At 50.7% G+C, this 22,771-nt stretch overlaps 1 protein-coding gene across 1 annotated transcript in view; it reads left to right on the top strand.

Annotated features, from left to right (window-relative positions):
* Atp2b2 (ATPase plasma membrane Ca2+ transporting 2) overlaps positions 1-22,771 on the top strand; it is a 98,346-nt gene that overhangs the window by 7,542 nt on the left and 68,033 nt on the right. The window contains exons 2-4 of the mRNA XM_052172890.1: positions 16,667-16,864; positions 21,266-21,523; positions 22,391-22,516. Coding sequence (XP_052028850.1) covers positions 16,667-16,864; positions 21,266-21,523; positions 22,391-22,516 — 582 coding nt within the window. The remainder of the gene's footprint in view (positions 1-16,666; positions 16,865-21,265; positions 21,524-22,390; positions 22,517-22,771) is intronic.

The raw sequence follows: 22,771 nt of genomic DNA, 5'->3' as shown, positions 1-22,771 counted from the left end.
CTTCAGTCCAGTCAGTGGGGAGGATGCAGGAGAGACAGAATTTCTTCCAGACATCCTCTCCCCTAAACTCCTAAAGATCCCAAAGGGAGTCACAAGTGGGTCAAAAGCTATGCTTGCCCCATTACTTTCTGGCCTAGAAGCAGTTCTATTTACAGCAGGGAACTGACCCCAGCTGTGACACCATGAACTAGTTAGGGCACGCTTACCCACAGTGTGCCAACCTTCATGGCTTTGTGCTTCAATGTCTTCCCATCATCCTTGGGAACTGGGAATGGTTTTCATCCCTGCTGCCACAGGAGGAAGCTGAGGCCCAGAGTCTCTCCATTCACAAGTATCTCCCATGCTACCTGGCCGTGACTGTGATGGACAGGAAGGACTGCAGTGAGAGGGAATGTGCTGGAGGCCAGAGAAGCACTGACCCTGCCTAGGGAGGATGCTCAAAGTTGGGAGGGGCGTCCTCTGAGCCAGGGTCAAAGGACAGGGAGGCATTGACTGTCAGCCATAAGACGAAAGTATGATTTCAGTGGCAAACAGCAAGAAAGAAGACATTGGGGTGAGGACCAGGATAGGTGTGAGACATGAACGTTCCTGGGTCAGTCTTCCAAGGGCAGAGGTCTCCAGCCACAGGTTGGAGGTGTTTTTGTACAGTCTGGGTTTAACCGATGTGATTGTGAATCTAAATTATCAAGTTGATCAAGTCCAGAAGCTTCAAGGAGATAGACTTCTGGGCTAACCGATGTGGAGAAACCTGCCCACTGTGGGCGGCACCATTCCCTGCGCTGGGATCCTGGACTGGATAAAAAGGGGAAAGGAAGCTGAGCACAGGCTTTTGTTGTTGTCACTTCTGGACTGTGGATTAATGTGATCAGTTTTTCATATTGTGCCTCTCCTTTCCCTCCACAATGGCCTGCATCCTCCTCAAACTATAAGCCAAGGCAAAGCCTGTCCCTTAAATTGCTTCTGACAGGGTATTTTATCACAGCACAGAAAAAGCAACTAATGAAGTGGGTTTGTTTGTGCTGTGTGAGTATGAAGAGGACCTCAAGCTCCTTGAGGGTGGAGCCCTGCACAAACCTATCTCTGGGGCTGGATGAGACAAAGAAATGAGAATTCAGGGAACTGGTTCTCCTAGCAGGTTCCCTGTCGCTACATGGTTCTACCCGGAGCATAAGAGTATATACTGGGCTTCTGCCTCCACTGCAAGTCCAAGGCAGATAACATCCTTATCTGTCTCATGTGGTGGTATCTGTTGAGTGACATTGTTTAACAAGTATTCCCAATAGTTCGGCAGGTTAAAGATCAGGGTCAGAGAGCCAGATCTCTAAGTTCCAGTGTTCCAGAGAAGATGGCAGAAGGGATGAGAGTCAGAGAAAGGGACAGAGAGATGAGGAAAGTGACTCAGTCCGTCCCTTAAAACTCTCTCCTACACTGACTGCCCATACCCGTGGTTGCTGTCCCACTGCAGCTGACAACAACCACCACAGTGCCATTGATCTATCTGTGAGGGCAGAGCTCATGTGACCTCATCATGCCCAAAGGTCACTGCCATGTGGGGTGCTGGCTCTCCAACACAGGACACATTGAGAATTCAAACCAGAGCCCTGCCTTAGCCAGCTGGGCTCCATAGTGAACCAGTATATGGGTGCCCTTAGGCAAGAGTTTCTTGCTTCCTGAAAGTCCAAAGGCCTGAACCCCAATTTTCAAGTCCTTCTCCTTGCTGGGCCTCAGTTTCCCCATCTGTCAAATGGGCTAAGGGAAGAGAAATATTGCTCTGTGTTTGGACCAGCTTGAATATTAGCGGGGCTTCTGCTCTAAGACCAGCCTGGGTCCCATGGGGCCAGGTGTGGCTCAGGACAGCCGAAACTGCCTCTCTTTACAGGCGCCTGTCACCTGAGAAGTCTAGGCAAGGCAAATGAGCTGCCCACACAGGTCCCTCGTCTCTCAGCGGCTACCTTACTCCACCCAGTGCCGTTCTGGCCCATGCCATGGTTTCAGACAGTTATTTATAGCCTATGGAAATAAGCACCTCAGGCCCGTGTCTCCCTGGTACCCAGAGGACAGCATTAGCTTCTGCCTCCAAGAGAGCTCCCCACAAACAAATCCCTGCAGTCTGTCTACCCAGGTAGTCTTGTAAGGTTGATGGGTAGAAGATCTGTACCCTCTGTGAGATAGATTTGGACAAATACTCATAGGGTGAAGAGGCAAGAGCTGGCATTTCTGGCTGGAGAATCCAGGAGGCCTTCGTGGAAGAGGCAGCGTCTGAACAAAACTGAAATGTAAACAATTGTATTAGGAAAAGATCCATGGATAGAGTCACAGAGATGAAGAAAAATGGAATATGGAATGGGCTTGGCTGGGGCTGGGGGTCAGGAACCGGAAAGAGGAGAAGTAGCCATTCAGAGTAAGCAAGCAAGAGGGGGAGGTGTTTCTGAAACCTGAGAAATCTCTGTCTTGGAATCCTCACCATGACCCATACAGTTAAGCGCAAGCATCCTATTCTTACAAACACGGCACAAGGAAGTTAATTCACCTTCCTGGGGTCACACAGACAATGCACAGAGAGGACTAGAGATTCAAGATAGGAGGCAAACTCCAGCGCCCAGGCTAAAAACCAGTCAGAAGAGGGGCAAGATGGCTGCCAAGCCTGATTGCCTGAGTTAAATCCCCAGGACTCAAATGGTAGGAGAGAGAGTGGACTCCCACAAGGTGGCCTCTGATCCCCACACACATGCTATGGCATGCATGTATTCACACACATGCATATGTGCACACATACACACAAAAAGTAAAACACAAATTAAACACTTTAATCAGAATATAAAGAGAGATGGATGTTGAAACAGAAAGCTTAGATTGAGGAGAGACAGAGGGGTTGTGGAGCTCACTGGGCATCTAGAAGAAATCCAAATGATGCCAAGGTGTCCTCTGAGGGTCTCAGTTCTTCCCTGTATGACATCAAGAACAGGGGATGACAGGTGATCCTTAAATGCCAACGTGAGGGCGTCAGTGAAGTCACTTTCTGCTTCTCCATGTAGCAGGAACATTCTAGAGAACAATTGTTACAGAAAACATGAAATAATATGAGCCTTGCAAAATAGCATTTTAAAAGAGGGGGGAGGCCAGGGGCTGGGAGATGATAGATCAGTTGGTAAAGTGCTTGGCATGCAAACATGAGGACCTGAATTCAGATCCTTGGCACACACATACAAAACTGGGTATGAGCAAGACAATTGTTGCTGCATCACCAGAGAAGTGGAGACAGGAAGAGTCCCTGGGGCTTGCTGGCCAGCCAGTCCAGCTAAATCGGGAAAGACTGGCCTCAAATATAAGGTGGAGAGGAAGACATACACACATACACAGAGAGAGAGAGAGAGAGACAGAGACAGAGACAGAGAGGCAGAGAGACACACACACACACACACACAGAGAGAGGGGGGGAGGGAGGAAAAGATGGGGTTTTCCTTGTGCATTCCAGCAAAGGCAATGACTCCATGCAAACAGATGCGGAAGGGAAGCGCTGAGAGAATCATCTAGAATGTGCCGGTATTGGACAACTGGAATGCTCTTTCTTCTCTTGGCCGTGTCATTCCAAGAGCACAGTTAGCTAAGGTTGCGGGTTGTGAGCCACAGAAGGGACCTAGTTGCATAAAATGCCAGGGAAGAGTAGCTGTGGGGTCCCAGAAAAAGACCGAAGCTGGGACCCTAGCCATGTGAGGCGAGTGTTGCTCTGTGGCAGGTCTGACAGAGCCCGTGTCTTTTGGAGAGCTCTGGAGCCGGGCAGAGGGACAATAAACTCCACCAATCACTGAGGATCCCAAGCAGGGCTGTTGTAGAAAGTGCATAGCACCCAGCTCTCCACAGCAGTGTGGGTCACTTCCCATGGTATAAATACTGCCATCACAGGACAGTAGTGAACAAGGGGTTGGGAAGGGGTGAACAACATTGTGGCCACACTACACAGACTTCCCCAGGAGAGAGACCTAGGGAGGCATGCTCAAAGAAGTAGTAAATGATGGCTTGGAGCTTTCAATGTCTCTTTTCTTTCATTCATTCATTCATTCATTCATTCATTCATTTATATTGGGATCGCAGCTTCCCCTCCCCCTTCTCCTCTCAGACACTCCCTCTTGCCTCCCCTCTCCTATCTCTCCCTCCCTCTCTCAGAGAAGGGGCGGCCTCCCGTGAATATCAATCTGCCTAGCATACCAAGTTGCAGCAGGCCTAAACACATATACTGAGGTTAGACAAAGGCAGCCCAACTAGGGGAAAGGGATCTAAAGGCAGCCAGCAGAGTCAGAGACAGTCCCTGTTCCAGTTGTTAGGGGACCCACATGAAGACCAAGCTGCACATCTGTTACATATGTGTAGCGGGCCTAGGTCCATCCCATGCATGCTCTCTGGTTAGTGGTTCAGTCCCCATAAGCCCCTGTGGGCCCAGGTTAGTGGTCTCTGTAGGTCTTCTTGTGTTCTCCTTGACCTCTGTGGCTCCTTCGATCCTTCTTCCCTCCCCCACTTCCTCAAGATTCCCTGAGCTCCCCGTAATGTTTGGCTGTGGGTCTCTACAGCTGTTTCCATTAGCTGCTGGGTGAACTCTCAGAGGACAGTTATACTAGGTTCCTGTCCACAAGCATAGCAGAGTATCATTCAATCATGTCAGCTCTCTCTAGTGGGATGAGTCGGGTTGAGCCAATCATTGGTTGGCCATTCCCTCAATCTCTGCTCCATCTTTATCTCTGCACATCTTGCAAGTAGGACAAATTTTGGGTTAAAGGTTTTGTGGGTAGGTTGGTATCCCCTCCACTGGAAATCTTGCTTGGTTACAGAAACTGACCATTTCAGGTTCCATTATCCCGTGTTGCTAGGAATCTTAGCTAGGTCACCCTCATAGGTTCCTGGGAGTTTCCCTTGTCTTTGATTTCTAGCTCATCCTGGAGATGCCACTCCCCCACCCCCACCCCCCACCCCCATCCCCCACCCCCACCCCCCACCCCCATCCCCCACCCCACCCCGGCCAGGGCTCTGTCTCCAATTTAAATTCTTTTTCCAAGTTCTTACTCCCTCCATCCTCTCCCCCCCCCCACTTCATCCCTGTTATTCTTATCCTAAGCCCTCCCCCACCTGATCCCCTCCCTCCACCCACCCATCCCAATATCTAATCTATTTCCCCTTCTCAGTGGGATTCAACTGCCCCCCTCGGGCCTTCCTTGTTACTTAGCTTCTTTGGATCTGTGGTTTGTAACATGGTTACCCTGCATTTTATTCATTTACCTCGTGTATCTTTCTGGGTCTGAGACAGACCCAGGTCCCCTGGAAGGGCAGTCTGTGCTCTTGACCACTGAACCATCTCTCCAGCATCTCAGCCACCTTTTAGAAGGCAACTTACGGAATTACGAACTTACATTACAGAATTCTAATGGCAGCTTAACAAGCAGCTATGAACCTCCCCAGCCAGGGAAGAGCGTCTCCTCTGGAAGGCGATTGGCTGTGTTTGTTCACATGCTCATCCCCAGGCCAGGAAGATGGTATTTCTTGATTGACAGCTCTCAAAACTCTTCCCCATGAGGATGTTCTTATGTCCTGCAGGAAAGAGCTTCATACATGCCAAACCCGGCATGTGCTTTGTCTGTCTCCTCTTCATCTCTTTAAGATGTGCTTTTCCAGTTACATTTTTCTTACCTTCTGTTTTTCGTCTTTCACCTTTACTTCTGTTTCTTTCTCCCCTTCCCACTGACCCCCATCATTCCCTTTCCTTTCATATCTTTTCTCCTTCCTTTCCTTCCCCTCCCCTTTCTGTCTCTCCTGTCTCCTTCTTTTCTTCCTAACTCACAATTACACACGTTTCCAGGGTAGTCCTAGAGGATCCAGGTACAACCCAAGACGGACAAATGGAAGGAGCGCAGAAGTCCAGGGACCCTGGGTGGCCATGCTGGGCCCCACCCAGCCACCATCTTCTCCAGCGCCAGAAATAATTGAACTAAATACCCCTCAATACCCAACCCTGCCTGCGTGGCTCCTCTTGGAGATCCCCTAGAGAACAGACACCCAAAGGTGACAAGCATTCTACAGCAGACCCTATGAGGATAGGCGAGATGAAGGGGACACAGGCTTTTTGGTGGCTGGAGGCTGTGATAGTTGTTCTCCAAGCTTTGGACCTCTCTCAACACATGGGCAGGTGGTCATACCAAGACCCGCTGATATGCCAGGGTCAGGAGTCCACCTGCAAACTTCTGTTGTCCCTTACTTGAGACCATATGGTGGACAGAAGGCCATCAGGGGACCTGGGTAGGAAGGGAGCCTGTAGGGAGAGGGAATCCTGCCCCCCCCCCCACTTCCAGGAACAACAAGATAGACACTGGCCTCTTACCAGCAGTTCACAACTGTAGGAAGGACCCCATTTGGTGGAAGAGGAAAGTGAGGCACAGAGAGATTGACTGACTTGTCCAGGTCACATGGTTGTGGGAAGAAAACCTAAGCCTGGATAAGTGAAAGCCCATGGTCCCGACCATCTGCCATGACGATGAAGGGCATCCGCAGGACTCCGCCCACCTTGGAGGGATAGGAGTCCAGCTCAGCAACCTGATGCCTTTTACTTTCTCCTAAACACACACTTGGAGCCAGATATGAGCGGGTAGGCTGGGCTGGCAGATATGTGATCTGTCAATGAAACTAAGGTGTCATTTGCCCTGCACTCCCAATGTGCTAGATGTCTGCGGATGCTGAGGGTGCATGTGGCTGTCTTAAGGTCCCCGTGTCTACTTCGTGGGTTTGTCGCTGTGTGGGCTCAATCAATAATCTTTGTGGTCTTTGTACATCAGAGTTTAGGAGAAGAAGCTTGCCATGGCCCACCCCATCAGAAGGCCTCTGAGCTGGCAGAGGTGCACCTCAGCTGCCCCTTGTTAGCCTTGGTTCACAGAGGGAGGGCGAGCAATACCTGGGCTTGGCTGTGGTAGAAGGCAGGCGGCTTCCTCTTAAAGCAGAGGGGCAGCACTCCAGTTGCCTAGAGGACTAAGCAAGGGAATGGGCTTGGATGCCACAGGACCAGGCTGCAAACTGTCCCTCTCATGTTCCTGCTTTGGGTCTGATGGATGATCCTGACCGTGGAGCCCCTCTACTGTTCCACACCCACTCAGGCTTGTCCAAAACGTGCTAACAAGTGCCATGGGGGCAGCCTTGACTGCAGCGGCTGCTGTCTGTGTTGCCACATCACACCCTAACAAGTGGCAGGAGTCAGACAGCACCTAAGCCTGCTGGCCCTAGCTCTGTCCCCTCCGCCCTCAGGTTGGCTCCAGTTCTCCAGTTCACACAGCCCTTCAAGACCTCTGGGAAAACACGTCACCTCAGCCCTGAACTTTCAACTTTGTCCCTGAACTTGACAAGCATGGTAACCTTCTGTTAACGTGTTTTCACGTCGTGATGGTTTAATAACACGATGACTGTCTGAGAAAGTAGTAGATGTGGGACCAATTAGCATGAGGCTTGAGGGCTCTGACCTGGCTTCTTGAACAAACTTAAGATGTAAGCATGGGCGCTGAGGCCCATGGACACCTAGTGTTCTCTAGATTACTTGGAAACTGGCTTTGATGCCAGAGGCAATGCGCTGGCCAAGTCTGTGCATATCGACCGACAAGGTTTAGCCTTCTGAAACCTCTTTTAAAGTTCATCCGTGCATGTCTTGAGCACCTACTGTGTGCTGAGCAGAGCTCTAGGTGCAGCAGTTCATGCACTCATCAGTGTGTCTGTGTTCTCGGGACTTGCATGTGAGCATGGGTGGCAGGAAAAGGCCGAGGAACGGAGCTGTGTGGGAGCTTGCCCAGGGTTCTAGAGGCTCTAGTGGCCATGAGCAAAAAGTTACACACAGCACGGGGGGGTTCTGAGCACCAGGACAGGGAGCCAGCAGGAGCTGGAGGATGGACCGGAGAGAGTGGGCAACGGCTGAGAGATAGGGTCTATCCAGGGCATGGGACTGGAGGGCAGTTGGAGACCAGGCAGGGATTAGAGGCTGTCCTCTAAGGTGTGGGACATTTCTGGGGGTGGATGGGAAGAGCAGCATGTTTGTTTTGGCCAAAAGCCTGCAAAGCAGGTTCTAAACTGTCAGTCTCACGGGGAAGGAACAGCTGAGACCTAAGGGGAAAAGCCGCTTGCCCAGTGAGATGTGGCACGGCCACTCTTTTATCACAGACCAGGGCTAAGCTCCTCACACCGCCCACTGACTGTTGTCTGCCCACCTTGAGATGTCCCTGGCTCCGGGCTTCCGGCATCATGCTCTACACCTGACTGTCCTGGCACTCTGTTCTGTCATTTTGTTTCATGACTGGGCCTCGGGCTGAACATGACTTGGTAGAATGTGATTTGAAGGCTCGTTCAGAACATCATGTCTCCCATACAATTGCAAGTAGCTACATTCTTGGTTGCTAGGCAGCCAGGTGCAACCCAGTACAGGGGTGAATGACTCAGCCTAAGCATCCACCCTTCTCTGCCAATGTGCCTCAAGATACAACCCCTCCCAGACAGGCAAGGAAAAAACCCCGGGGCAAAATAGATGCAAGGAGAAAAGGCTAACAGTTCAAATTAAACAGAACAGCTTCTGCCCACAAAGGAAAACTGAGCCAAGGGTATCCTTTAAAATAACAGGAAAATCTCTGTATGGCCATCATGGTGGACCATTCCCAACAGGTTCACGTATGTGGCGGGTGCATCTTTGCCCCACTGTATTCCTGTGGGAGTGGTACTATTCAAACTCTCCACTTTACAGATGGGAAGGGTAAGGCACCATGGAGGTTAATATGTCCAGCCTGTGCCCAACAGGATGAGGCACTGTAGCTCTAAGCCCAGCATCAGGACCAGCAGATGCAATGCAGCACTGGAGGATGGGCTGAGGACCAGAGAAATAAAAATCCCAAGAGATTCTCTTTAAGACTAGAGCCATATCTATTGGTTTACACTTTATAAGGAAAGAGCTGAGGTTGGCGGAAAGGGTCCAGGGGAGAGTAGACCTGATATGGATGGTGGCAGGTACCATGAAAGAAAGAAGGGGGCATGGGGGGCTGAAGAAGCTGAGGGGAAACAGCAGCTGGGTGGAGCTGGGCCCAACATCACCAAGTCTGCCTCCTCACAAATAGCAAGACTCAAGGCCTCTGTGGGGAACCAGCCATGGTCTCTTCATGTGACTTAGTAGCAGGTGTGCTATGGTGACAGGTGCCTCAGCCTGTGGTTAGTTCCACTGCTTGGCTGCCTTGAAGCCTCATGCTGGTACCGTCTGAGACTTACTTGAGTGTGACAGGTCCCTGTGCCCTTTGGAGACAGGACATACCTAACACTCTGGATGCAGCATCTATGAAGTGTTTGCGTGAATATGTGAACAAAGAAGACTTGGAATGGGGGGAGCTGGGAGGAAAGAAAGAGTGGTGAAGAGGAAGGCTGCCGTGCTCCCCTGGGGCAGAGAAGCCAGACTACACAGCCGATCAGAAACGGTGAGAGGAAGGAGCCGTGCTGAGGGGCCAGTGTAGAGACAGACAAGAGGAAAAGGTTTAGAGTCTGAATTTAAGTGGGACCTCAACAGCAAAGAAAGGGTGTACCCAAAAACATGCCTCTCATGCCCCTCTTGTCGGCAAGAACACAAAGCCATTGAGAATGAGCTCTGGCACAGAGGGGGTGACCAGAGCAGACCCCAAGTGTCCCCCACCCCAAGCTTCAATCCATTTCACAATCTCGGAGAAAAGGTCACTCTGCAATCAAGTAGTGCCCCTTACCTCTGGTCTTCCTAGGCATGTGTGTCTAGGAAAGGCCAATGCTTACTAACCATCTACTGTAGGTCAGAACAAAACAGGACACGCTGTCCCTGACCTCATGAAGGTGACAGTTGACAAGGGAGCCAGGTATAAGAAAAACACTTGGATTGTTAGTTATGTGAATGGAAGGGATTCTCAGGGTGAGAAGAACATTAGAAATGGAGTTCACCCTCACCAAGAATGGCTCAGCCAAAGAGGAGGGCATTCCCAACTGAGGACGTGCTAAGGTCCTGAGGCCTGCACTAAAGAGACAAGCAAGCATCACTGGAGCGTAATGGTGGAGATGAGGCGTGAGACAACAGAGGACGGCAGGGACCAGGAGTTGGGTCTCAGTAAGGATTGTGACTTTTAACTGTGTGATAGGAGCCACCAGAGTGCAGCAGATAAGGATTTAACACAAACACGATGCACCTTGCATACACTCTGGAATTGTAGACTGAGACCTCAGTCCCCCTGCCCCTAAAAAAAAAAAAAAAAAAAAAAAGGTGTGGATGGACCTGAAGGAGAACTATATACAAGACACAAGAGAAGGAGAGATGATAGGGTCATCTGCTGAGTACCTGCTATGTGCCGTCTATTGAGTACCTACTGTGTGCTGTCTATTGAGTACCTACTGTGTGCTGTCTATTGAGTACCTACTATGTGCTGTCTATTGAGTACCTACTGTGTGCTGTCTATTGAGTACCTACTGTGTTCCTGGCTTGCCATACCTCGTTTGCATCTTCATGCCTAGGCTATGACCTAGGCAGCATCCCAGCCATGCCATGGTAGAGCTGAAATAATCCAGTCAGGAACACACAGCTCACAAACAAGGCTGAATATTAACCCAGCAATATTATCTCCAGGTCCATTTCATCTAAAAGTTGTATAGGGAAAAAGCCCTTCGCTTTCCTAGTTAAACTTTAAATTATTCAGATAAAACATATTCTCCTGTTTAAAATTCACATATTCCAGTCAGAACCTACCACCACAACCGATCCCACTGCCTCCTCCGAGTCAGCGCCTCCTTCGTGAGTTTAGGTCAGGTCCTTGCATATCCCGCCACATACTTGCATGTGTGTGCCTCCAGCGGGATGGAGCATTTTCCGGTTTACACGGATGGAGTCAAACCGCACATAGTGTTCTAAGGCTTGTTTCGCTCGTCAGTTTTCCTCGGAGAATCTTCTATGCTAGGGAACATGAACCAAGCTCATGTTTAAAGAACTGCCACGTAGTATATTATGGGTTGGATGCACTACGGTTTATTTAGCCCACTCACTTTCCAAAGACAGAAACTTGGTTTTCTATAAATGTAACTTTTTAAAGGGCTTGTATGGGTTTTTTCTCAAAATATAAGGCTTTTATTTATGCTAATAGAAGAACCCACATCACATTGACAGCACAAATATTTAGCAACACCAAGCCTGGTGACTATGGTTTCCAAATCCCTTCAGGTGCCTTGCAACTAGCTCTCATCCACAGCCAAGGCTCTGTGTAGAACACAAGGCTGGCTCTGGGGCTGCCGGAGAGCAGAGCAGCAGAGTTCTTGCCTTTGACTTAGGCACTGGGTTCTGAGGCAGGAAGCTACCAGGCATGGAAGGCAATGGACTTTGATTCAGTGTGGTTAGCGGCAGCGCTCAAAGGAAGGAAAGGGTATCCTGCCCAGATTCTACATACCCATCGTGTTCCTAAGTACCATAATCACCCTTTTTTATCTTCAACAAGTAGAGTTAGATTGTCCCTGGGCGCTGCTTTTGGAGAATGAAGTCTCAGCGACAGGCACCCACCTGCTTACTGTCCATTGTGCAGGGCGCCCCCTCCTGGAGCAGCGGCAAAGTGCTGCTTGTACTGTCCTGAAGCCTGCCACCTGTGGAGGGAGGCCGCATGAGAGGTTGATACAGCTTCCGGGACTCTATTTTTAACAAGGGACGAGGACAATCCACCAGAATAAAGTGTCTTCTATAAGGTTACCAGATTCTGAAATGCCCAACAAAGCTTAGTAAGAAGGAATGATTACCCTGCTGGTCGCACCCCTTACATCTCCATAGCATGAAGAGGGCCAGGGTGGCAGAGGGGCCCAGTCCCCTTCTGCCGCTGAAGCATTCTACTTAAAGAGAAAGTCACTCTCATATTGCAGTGCCTCAGTTTCCCCACTGAGTGACTATGGAGCCATGCTGTTCCTACAAGGTGGATCCAGGGGAGACCTGGAGGAACTTTGGGGACACAAGGCGCAGATCAGTATGATTTGTATTTCAGGTGAACAGCAAATATTAATTTACTACTCCTATGTCCCAAATATTGTACAGGACATCATTCACACTAAACAACTTGTTTGCTATTTATCCCAAGTGCCAAGTGGCTGACTGTTTTATCTGGGAACTCAGGAACCTAACTCTTCCTTGGTATAAGTAATTGATATTTTCACAGCATATAGAGATTCCCACTAGCCACCACCCCCATACCCCCCTACCCATGGACCCTCTTCCCTGCTCACATAAAACATTCTGGAGCCGTGAGCTGAAAAGCCCTCCATAGAAGTTCTACTGTGCAAGAAGGGCAGTAACTGGGCTTGCCTCAGATCAAGGACAGGACGAGATTGAGACCGGTGGAGCCAGTGTCTGCGCCTGGGTCAGCTTAGAGGCCCATGGACCCTACCATGTCCCTGTGTGTACAATACACTAGAGGACTCTGCAGAGAGACCAGTCAGTGGTGTGACTATGCAGTGTCGTGTCTGCTATGAACACTGAGTCCACAGCTGTGTCAGTGCGTGTACGTGTGCGTGTGCGTGTGCGTGTGCGTGTGTGTGTGTGTGTGTGTGTGTGTGTGTGTGTGTACCATGTATGCACACCAGCACATAACCAGTAAACATGCCCACTGCCCTGAGAACATTTGTAATCAACAAAGACTCTGGATCCACAAGACCGCCAAAAATCAGGAGATAGCTTCATGCCCCACCCCACCCCCATCAAGAACCAGGATGTGGTCCCAGGCTGTACATGTGCCTGGCATGCATGCAAGATAGCAGCTAATCCTGCTACCTACCATGGCCCTGGCAGACCCAAGCCACAGGGGAGACCCGTATGTGTGCAGTTGTCCCACAGAGTTCAAGTCAAGCTTGCAAGACTTCCAGGAAGTACACAGTAGCTTTCTGCTGTGTTCAAGTGTCTCTGAGCAGCCTAGGCACCCACCCTCATCCCTGATCCCTAAAGATGTGGACAGGGTAGAAGGCTTCTCAGGGTCCCTTCAGGATGCCAAATGTCAGTGTCCAGACGATGAAAGCAGCAAAGTCAGATCTCAATCAGGGTTTGGGGCCCAAGTCCCCACCCAAGACCAAAGCCTAGCCCAGGGACTAGCCTGCATGTGTGTGAGTGAAGTGTGAGCTGGTGATGGGGCGGGGGGTGGGGGGTATCAGGGAATGATAAGAAGCCTACATTGTTCCTGCTGTGTAAATCAAGAAAGGCTCTCAGGAGCAGGCGGTAAACTCCCACCAGGGTTTCTGGAGACTAAACATGACAATCAACAGAAGGAAGAAGGCAGGGTAGGGATAGCAGGAAGGCAGGCAAGATAACAGCCTTGGAGCCAAGACTAAGAAAGCAATGCCTGGTATGAGCAGAACCTGTGGCCTGGTGGAGAAGGCGGTAAATGTGACGCCTTAGAACAGCCTCAGAGAGGCCACAGGGGACCAGGAGCAGGGCAGCTGTGAAGGGCTGGGAACTCTTCAGAGTGGAGTGTGAGGGTGAGTTCCTGACTGCTTTCCTCCTCCCCTCCTCCTCCCGCCCCTTTCTCTCCCTGCTGGGGCTCCAGCTTCCTCCTCATCTTCCTCAGCCCCATGTCTGGATTGGTCAAGTGCTCAGCCAGATGCACTCCCTGCATCAACTGTAGCCTCCTGGAGGCTGTGAACCCGAAAGCTGCTTAGAAACTCTCAGTAGTAAGACAGGTCTCACGGAAACTGGAAACCCCGAAGAAGTGAGTGACGAGCGGATTCCTTGGGTCCAGACTCTGGGACCCACCACCGTGTGATCTGGACCAGGTGATGTTCCCATTGGGCTGACCACTGATCCAAGGCCTACGGGTGTCATGGCTTCCAGGGACCCTGGGTCCAAGGTCACCTAGCAGCCATTTTCCCTTTGTCCTGTCTCTACAGGCCAATAGCTCGACACAGAGATTGCACTTCCCACTCCTGAGGAAGCTGGTAGCCACCCAGATGACAGGGCCACCCAGCGACCTATGCAGCAGTCCAGCTTCCCCTGACACCCAGGCCTGGATTGCAAGCCCCTAAGTGCTTACAGCCATGAGCCACCGACCTGTAGCCTATACACCACTCTCTCCAGGTTCCATAGAGACTTGGAAACTACGGACTGAAAGGAAGCATCATCAGTGGATGGTCCTACAGAGGACTAAGACATAAGCTCCAGGTTATAGTACCTTCTACAGGCCAGCCAGCAGGCTCTTGCCACCAACCCTGGTAACATGAGTTCAGGCCCCAGAAAATATACTAGCTGAATCCTGAGTCCCCAACTCAGCATGCCTTGGGCTTTTGCCTTCCCATGAAAGGACTAAAGGGCTGTGTTTTTGGAAAGGTGCCCCCCCTGACTCCACCCACCTTAACTAGCCTGTGATATCCTGTGAGCCTGGAGAGGCCTAGCCTCTCCCTACACTCAGACAGGCAGCCTGCAGCAGTGTGTGAGATGAGGCTAAGGCCTCCTGTGCCAGCCCATGGGCAGGCCTCAGACCAACCTTTGCCCCGGAGCATGAAAGGACCATCCCACAAACCCATAAGCCATCGTGGCCAGGGCTGGCACGCAGTAAGGTGGCTGCATTCTGCCCCTGTGAGACAGAGGGCATGCAGTGTAGGAGCAAGGAGGCTCAGGAAGAGCACAGGGCAGAAGCAGGCAAGACTGCCCAGTGGCAAAGTTTCCTGCTGTGCAAACCTGACAGCCAGAGAGGCCCAGAGCTGACATGAAGGTGGAAGAAAAGGACTCACTCTGCAGTGTTTTCCTCTGGTCTCTAAACACGTGCTGTGGCACACATGTTCCCACACACACATCACACACATTAATAATAATAATAATAATAGTGGCACATGTGTGCCCACACACACATCACACACATTAATAATAACAATATTATTAATATATAACAACAATAGTAAGACACACAGGCCAGTTAGGGCAGGACACTGCTGTGGCCCAAGTGCCTGCCACACACCTATTCCCCTACTGGGGCTCATCACACCAATCTCTACATACTCAGTGAAGGGCTCGATAGTCCTTGGTCATCTACGTGTTAGCAAGGATGGATCCAGCACACAGAAGGAGACAATGTGGAAGGCTCAGCATGGGTATGCAGGGTCAGGAGGAGTCAGAAGCCAGCCAGGTCGGCTGGGCTGGGGTGGAGGCAGAGAGTGACAGATGAGACCTCAGCTGTAGCCTAGGAGTCAGATGAGAAGCTATGCAGCGAGACAGGATACGTGATCCCCATCTGGGAATAACGAGGCGCTTCCAGTGTGGCAAGGTCAGAGGTCAGGTGTGTGAAGGAAGCTAGGGAGTTATTTAGGCACAGAGAGCTGGTGGGTTGTCAGTGAACTCCACTAACAGGTGCAGGACAAGAGCCTCCCTGGCTGTCCATGCTGCCCTGGTCCAGGAGCCACCAACAGATCCACCTGAGTGTCTGCTGCCCCCAATATGAATCTCACAGTAATGCACATGTGTGGCCATGAAGGGGACAGTGGATGGGGCGGCTCCCTGCCGGTGTTGGGCTATCTCATTCTCAGCTCTGCCCCAGGATCTGCAGCAGGGCTGTACACCACACAGGAGCATAAGAAATGCTTGCTGACTCACGTAACATACAACCCTGTGAGTCAGGTGCTACCACCATCACCCTCACAATCACCACCACCATCACCATCACTGGTGCAGGAGGAGAAACTGGGGGTCGACTGGATTCAAAGCCCAGAGGAGGCTTATTATGAGAAATTAAAAGGCACTCCAAGCCATTTAATTTAGCTCTGTTGTGGTTAAGATATGTGTGGAAACTCAGAATCAGGGAAGACACGGGCTACATGGTTCCTGCCGTGCTCACTGGAGCACACTGTCCCAAAGTGGGTGGCCTTGAGCCAGGAATGGCTTCTCTCTGGAGCACCAAGTCCAAAGCCAGAGAGTGTTGGCCAGACTGCCCTAAATCTGTCAGGAGAGGCTATTCCCAGCCTCCTTCAGCTCCCAGTGACTCTGTGAGGTCCTTGTTTGTAGCTCTATGCCTCCAATCTCTGTCCACCTGTTACACCACTCTCCACCTGCCTGGGTCAGCATCACCCATGAGGACACTTATCTCTGGACAGAGGGACGCATGGGCGAGCCAAGATGCTCTGGCCTTCCATTTCCATAGAGTGCTTTCCCAAAGCAGGTCACCGGCCAGGTCCTGGAAGGAAGGCTTAGATAGTCACAGATTCTGTAGCTTACAAAGGTCTGGGCTATGAATCCTTTAGCCTTGTAACTGGCTGACAGTCATTCCGATGGTCACCATCAGCCTAATACTCAATAAATTATAGCAGACATTCAACACCTTAGTATAAAGGAGTCCTTGTGTGATGTGACTCTGCTGAGCTGCATCCAGTTGGCTGGCCTGGGCTATGATGTCCTGAATCAGGTGTGTGAGATGCTCTTTGGTGTGCACGTTTATAGGGATGGAATGTCCCCTTGAGTCTAGAAGCATCTATGTTTGGAGGTTCCTTCGTTCATTTAGCAGGGCCCCCTTCAGGACATGAATCACTTAGAACACTGGGCTCCTAGGACAAATGCCTGGAAGGTTCTGCCTTGTTTGCCTGTTTCCCTCCTCAGCTCCCAGGGGCAGGCATGCGTCTCTCCTGGCCCCAACCCAACTTGTCTGCCCTCTGTCCACAGGTTTGCCGGGCACTGCTCCAGACTTGGAAAAGAGGAAACAGATTTTTGGGCAAAACTTCATACCTCCAAAGAAACCAAAAACCTTCCTGCAGCTGGTGTGGGAAGCGCTACAGGACGTGACACTCATCATCCTGGAGATTGCAGCCATCATCTCCCTGGGACTGTCCTTCTACCACCCACCGGGAGAGAGTAATGAAGGTAGGGTGACCCAGGTGCCCCTGACGGCACACAGCATGGGCAAGGGTCTCTGGCATGCCGCTCCCACAACCTACAAGAGAGACCAAGCTTGCCAGGCCTCAGGCCACACAGACCAATACATGCCCAAGACCTGGTCAACCCACCTGTGAGTGCAAGGCCTCACCAGCTGTAGTAATGGCCATGTTGAGTGCTGTTAGGCAGTTCCAGCATGCCCAGCTCAGGGCTCAGACTTTAAAGATGAGCAAACTGGGGTATGGAGAGGAGGTTAAGTTCCTCTGAGTCACGCAATACTTAAGTTCATTTCCTTTTATTCTTACAAAGTATCATAGACTTCATAATTTATGAAGAAACAATGTCTCCTGTCGCACAAGGACTCCCAAGTCCAGCAGTAAGGTGGCACATTTGGTGAGGGGCTTGAGCCAGTACAGCCTCACGAGGCCAGGCTCCCTCACACTATAGTACAGCTCAAGCACCACACCAGACGAGCTCTTTCCATACAGGATAGGAGGGAAAGCGAATAAAAACCACTTGTAATTGCTACCGTGACTCAGATTGAAGTTTGATTTGAGCTTCCTGGGCATCTGGGGTAGAAAGGGAAGACGGATGCTTGTCATAGGTCAGGTTAGCAACAAGAAGGGAGGTGAGATTTTTCTGACAGTAGATCCTGGGATGGGCGTTCCCATAGGAAAGTAAGAGGGGTGAACCGTGGACAGCCTTCCTTATGGTTTCAGCAAATATAGAAGACTGCAGATGCAGATGGTCAGACTAACATATGGCCTACGGTTTCTGTAGCTACCTCAGTTGGGAGCTATTGTGGCAAAAGCCCATTTCCTCCTCGCTTGATCCACACAATGACCCTGGAGAAAGATACTGTGTTTGTTTTTATTTGTTTGTTTTGAGACTGTAATTTATTTATATTACATTTCTCTTTTACTCTTCACCCCCTCTCACATACCCCTCATCTCTCCTTCAAATTCATGGTCTCCTTTTCATCTATTGTGATTGTGTGTGTGTGTGTGCATTTGCATATATACTCCTAATATAACCTTTTGAGTTCATATAATGTTAGTTGCATGCACGTTTACAGGGCTGACCATTTGTCACCAGACAACCAATCAGTGTGCTCTTCCCTGGGAGGGCCACCTCTCCGGCTCCCAGTCTGACTCCATTGTCTATAATTCTTTGTGTAAGGCCGAGGGGTCTTGTGGGCTTTTCCCTGTGCGGTTTGATGTGTTCGCTGGTATCATCCTCGTTCAGTTCACGCTTGGGTAGTCATGTTGATCGACTTTATGGGTGTAGCCTCTGACATGACACAACTTCACAGCACAATCTCTGATCCTTTGGCTCTCCTGGCCTTTCTGCCCCTTCTTCCTAAATGTTCCCTGACCCTTCGGTGTGGAGATGTTTTGTGGATGACCCACTGGGACTAGGAGCCCCAGCTCTGGATTTTGATTAGCTGTGGTTTTCTGTAATGGTTCCGTCTGTTGCAAAGGGATGTTATCCTTGATGAGGGGTGAAAACTCCACTTACCAGACTAGACCCAGGAGAAGGTAGGTGCTATTTGTGTGAGCTCCTGAGCCATGGAGGATATGCTAAGGTCCCCCACCAAGAACTGAATCTCTGTGGCTCTGGCCAAAACATCCAGCGATACAGAGGGAGCTGGAGCTCAGTCACCTGCATCAGTGACCTCCTGTGGCCTGCTGAGCAGAGATGAGGAACAGCTGGCAGAGGACATGACATGGCAGGACATGACATGGTGGCCTGAGCTGTGCCAAAGAGAGACCCCATACATCCCCATGGCTCCAGACAGATGGCTGCTGCCATGACCATCTCTGAGGTACACAAACCCAAGGCCCAAAGATCATGGCTTGGTGGGCAGAATATGGCCCGAGTTGCCCTGGCTCTGCCCCTGGTGCACCTCAGTGCTCTGGTCCAGCCACACTTTGGCTGGAAGGCAGATGACTACACTGTGTCCCACTAGGAAAGTAGTGGAGGGAAGGAGGCAGGACAGGTTCCTCACAGCCTAGTCCCCAAGGAGAGGATGAAGACTTTCCACCAGCTTCTTAAGAATCCTGCATGTAGCCCCATATGAAAATCCACCTGCTGTGTTACCCAAGAGCCAGCATCTTAGCCAGGAGGTTCTTATGCTGGCTGATATGTGGTCTGCATTCCTCTGGACGAGGGAAGGTACTGGGCTCGAGGGAGAGAGGATGGTTGGATAGAATTGTCCTCAGATATATGGGCTATAGCTCCAAACCAGACCTTAGGCCACCCTCAGTGCAGACAACAAGCTCATGCCTGCACCCGTATTACAGTCAGGTGTCATGCAAGTAAAGGACCTTAGGAAACATGGGCTCAAGTTCAGGTATATCAAATCCTGGAAGGACTGCAGAAGGGACACAGATCCTGGGACAGCAAGGTCCACAGAGGTTCTGTGGAGCACTCAGGAAAAGCGAGTTCCAGCACTTACCAATACCCAACATGTGCTAGGTATTTGTTGAGAACTCAGAGAGATTGAATCAGTCTTTTACCTAGGGTTGCACAGCAGGGCCTGGGCTTTGAATCTGGTTTTTTCTGAGTCCGGAATCTCAGAGTGATATACTAATTTGACTCTAAGTGTCCCAGTCTTCCATTAAAAGCCCCCATGGAGACTCTGAAGAAGCACACCAGGGAAGACAGGCATGTCCTTACAGAGCATGTGTCAAGAAACAGGGATAACCTACCTCCTACAAAATGAAGTATTGGGCTCTGGATTCAAGTCCTCCCTTCCCCGTCCTCATGTGTTAGAGCGTGTACAGGCATTCCAGGGTCCTGCTGGAACCTTCTGTGGGTAGTATTTATAACCTCTGGGTACTTGAAAGTCTCTCTGGGTTTCTGATGACACCCAGTGTGACAGCTGTGTACAGCTGTTAGGTCATGTTACATAGAGGGTAATGACAAGAGAGGCCTGGGCATGCTCACTACATGTGCACCATCCTCTATGATGGTTTCCCATCTGTAGTTGGTCAGGCTGACATCTCTGACACTGGTGCTCTGTGCCATGGACCCAAGGCTTGAGTCCTTGGGACTCCTTGGTGGACACTTCACAAGGAGGATATGACCACCTGAGGAGGGTTCCAACTGTGATCACCCCATTCTGCTGATGTGAAAATAGAGACACTGTGCTGAGATAGCCACATCGCAATCTGCAGTTGAGATTTGAATTCAGGGCTGGCTCAGGGGCACCACTGTAACGGCCGACACCACCAAGCAGTGGTCTAGTTGAACAGTTTTACCAGTACTGAGATGTTTCCCTTTTTCAAGAGGACAAACAACCTCGAAAGCCCTTTGGGCATTTACTGGCCTTGGAGGAATACTGCTACAGCTGGAGACCTGAAGTCTGCCAGCAGCATGTGTCGCTTGGCCATGGTGAGCCTTCACCTTCCCATGCATTCCCTGGCCTTCCTGTCTGGATGCTTCTGACCTCTGCGTCTCCAGAAGCTTCTGCTGAAGTCTCTTGAAACTGCTGTTCTCTATTCCTTGGAATCAGATGGGATGCCCAGTTAGTCAGATTGGAGGTCCACCTGCCATGGACTCAGAGGCTCAGAGGCTCAGGGCAGGACAAGCCTAAGCTCAGATTCCAGGCCTGGATTCAAACTCTAGGTCTGCTGTGTGACTCCAGCTGAACCATTGTCTGTTTCTAAGCCGCTTTCCTTTCTCTGGCCAGCAGAGGGACAAGGAGAGTCATAGGCCCATACGGGGACTCAGCAGTGCCAAGTGTGGAGTACAGGGTCATTGTGGGTCAAGTAGCAGCCTGTGTCTTGAGTCCCGTTGTCCTTGCTGGGGCCTGAGTTAGGGAGACCTGCTACCTGCTAGGTATGCCCAGAAGTTGCCACTTCTCTGTCCTAGGAGGTATTGTTAGCAACGACCCACTTCCATGGTATTGCATAAAGGCAGGTGGGGTATACTCTCAGCACTCAAAGTGGAGGCAGGAGGATCAGAACTCCAAGATCATCTCAGCTACATAGGCAGTTTGAAGTCAGCCCAGGATTTCATAATCCTGTCTCATAAGAAAACCGAAGCTTGTCTCACAAGTAAGACAGAGGCAGGGTCGGTATGGTTCAGATGATATCTTTGAAGTTATGCTGCCTGGGATGGCGCTCCCCCTTTATACCTGCCCTTCCTAGCTTGGGAAGTTAGTAGACCCCCTCTGAGAAGCCTTAACATTCCCATCTGTAGAAGACATATACAAGCGCCCTATAAAGTGACCAGGAGAAGCCCTTTGCCAAGAGCATGGCACAGAGGCACCTGATCAAATGTACCACCGTCATCTGATTATCGGGGATTACTTAGCAGAGCTAAGCTATGTGGCAGCTCTCGTCTGCCACCCTGGGAACCCAGTGCTTTCTTGTGTCTCTACAGGATGTGCCACAGCCCAGGGCGGGGCAGAAGACGAAGGCGAAGCAGAAGCAGGCTGGATTGAGGGGGCTGCCATCCTGTTGTCAGTCATCTGTGTGGTCCTTGTCACAGCCTTCAATGACTGGAGTAAGGAGAAACAGTTCCGGGGCCTGCAGAGCCGAATTGAGCAGGAGCAAAAGTTCACCGTAGTCCGGGCTGGCCAGGTGGTCCAGATCCCTGTGGCTGAGATCGTGGTCGGAGACATCGCCCAGATCAAATATGGTAAGTGTCCTCTCCATGATTCTAGAACTGGAGTCTGGATAGAGGTGGGGCAGGACAGACAGATACAAAAAGCCTAATGCAGGAAATAGGTTAGAGTTTCTAAAAGTTTGTGTTGTGGCAGGATGTATTCTGAGGCCCCGAGGATCCCAGAGGAGACCTAGGCTTCCCACATCCAGTTAAATCAGAAATGTTGGATTCATAACACACATGCCGCTATACTCCAGCCTCCACCCACAGCAGACATGACTAATCAATCATTGCTTTTAGTCAGAAAACAGCCTCAGAAGGCGTCCAGCATAGCTTCACCAACACTCAGGGTGGGTTTATGAGACAAAATACATCTTCCATCTCTGAATTGACTTCAAATAGATCTTTCCAGGCTGGTGGAAGTTAGCAACGGTTGAAATAGGTAGGTGAGTATCCCAGGCCTGCCATGTTGCTACTGAAAGAGCAAGTAGGCTATCTCCAAAGGAGGTTTGCATAAGAGATGTGCTGGGTCAGTAGGCTCAGACGGGAGATCGGAGTGGGCTTCCGCACAGTCCTAGTGGCTTATTTGATTGAGGTGTCCTCCGTCCACCCACTGCTCTGTCATGAAAGATCTTCTCCAAGCCACAAACAGACTACAGGAAAATGAACCACAGAGCACACCGGCCCCAGAGACATATCAGGTCAAAGGATATACAATATGAAAGACATACTTGAATGAGCCAGGATAGCTCTGTATTAGGCCCCAAGGATGTCACTTTATGTGCCCATTGATTACAGGCACCATCTTGGGGCTGTGTGCTGTGTGCTAGGTACCTCCCCCCAGATGCCCCAGCTTCTCTATACAGCTGACCCCACTGAACCCCATCTTCCTCCAACCAGGTGACCTTCTTCCTGCTGATGGCCTCTTCATCCAGGGCAATGACCTCAAGATCGACGAAAGTTCACTCACAGGGGAATCTGACCAGGTGCGCAAGTCTGTGGATAAGGACCCCATGTTGCTATCAGGTAAGATGCAGCCCACAGGGCCCCACCCCCGTGGCTAGCCACACACACACACACACACACACACACACACCATGGGGAGGCTGGTGTGGTCCCTGGCTCTGGGGTTGCTGCCAGGATCAGCTCCCTGTGAACACACCACCCCTTTCTCAAGCAAGCCCACATTATACCTGCCATGGACGGAGCCACAGCGAGGCCTGGCACTATTACCACAAACATTACAAGGTGTCCTACCCCAGCAACACAGCTTCTAGTGGC

This window comes from Apodemus sylvaticus, chromosome 2 (genome assembly GCF_947179515.1).
Source record: "Apodemus sylvaticus chromosome 2, mApoSyl1.1, whole genome shotgun sequence".
In the NCBI taxonomy this organism is placed as follows: Eukaryota; Metazoa; Chordata; class Mammalia; order Rodentia; family Muridae; genus Apodemus; species Apodemus sylvaticus.
The sequence above is the reverse complement of the archived record's forward strand: the minus strand, read 5'-3'. Positions and strand labels throughout refer to the sequence as shown.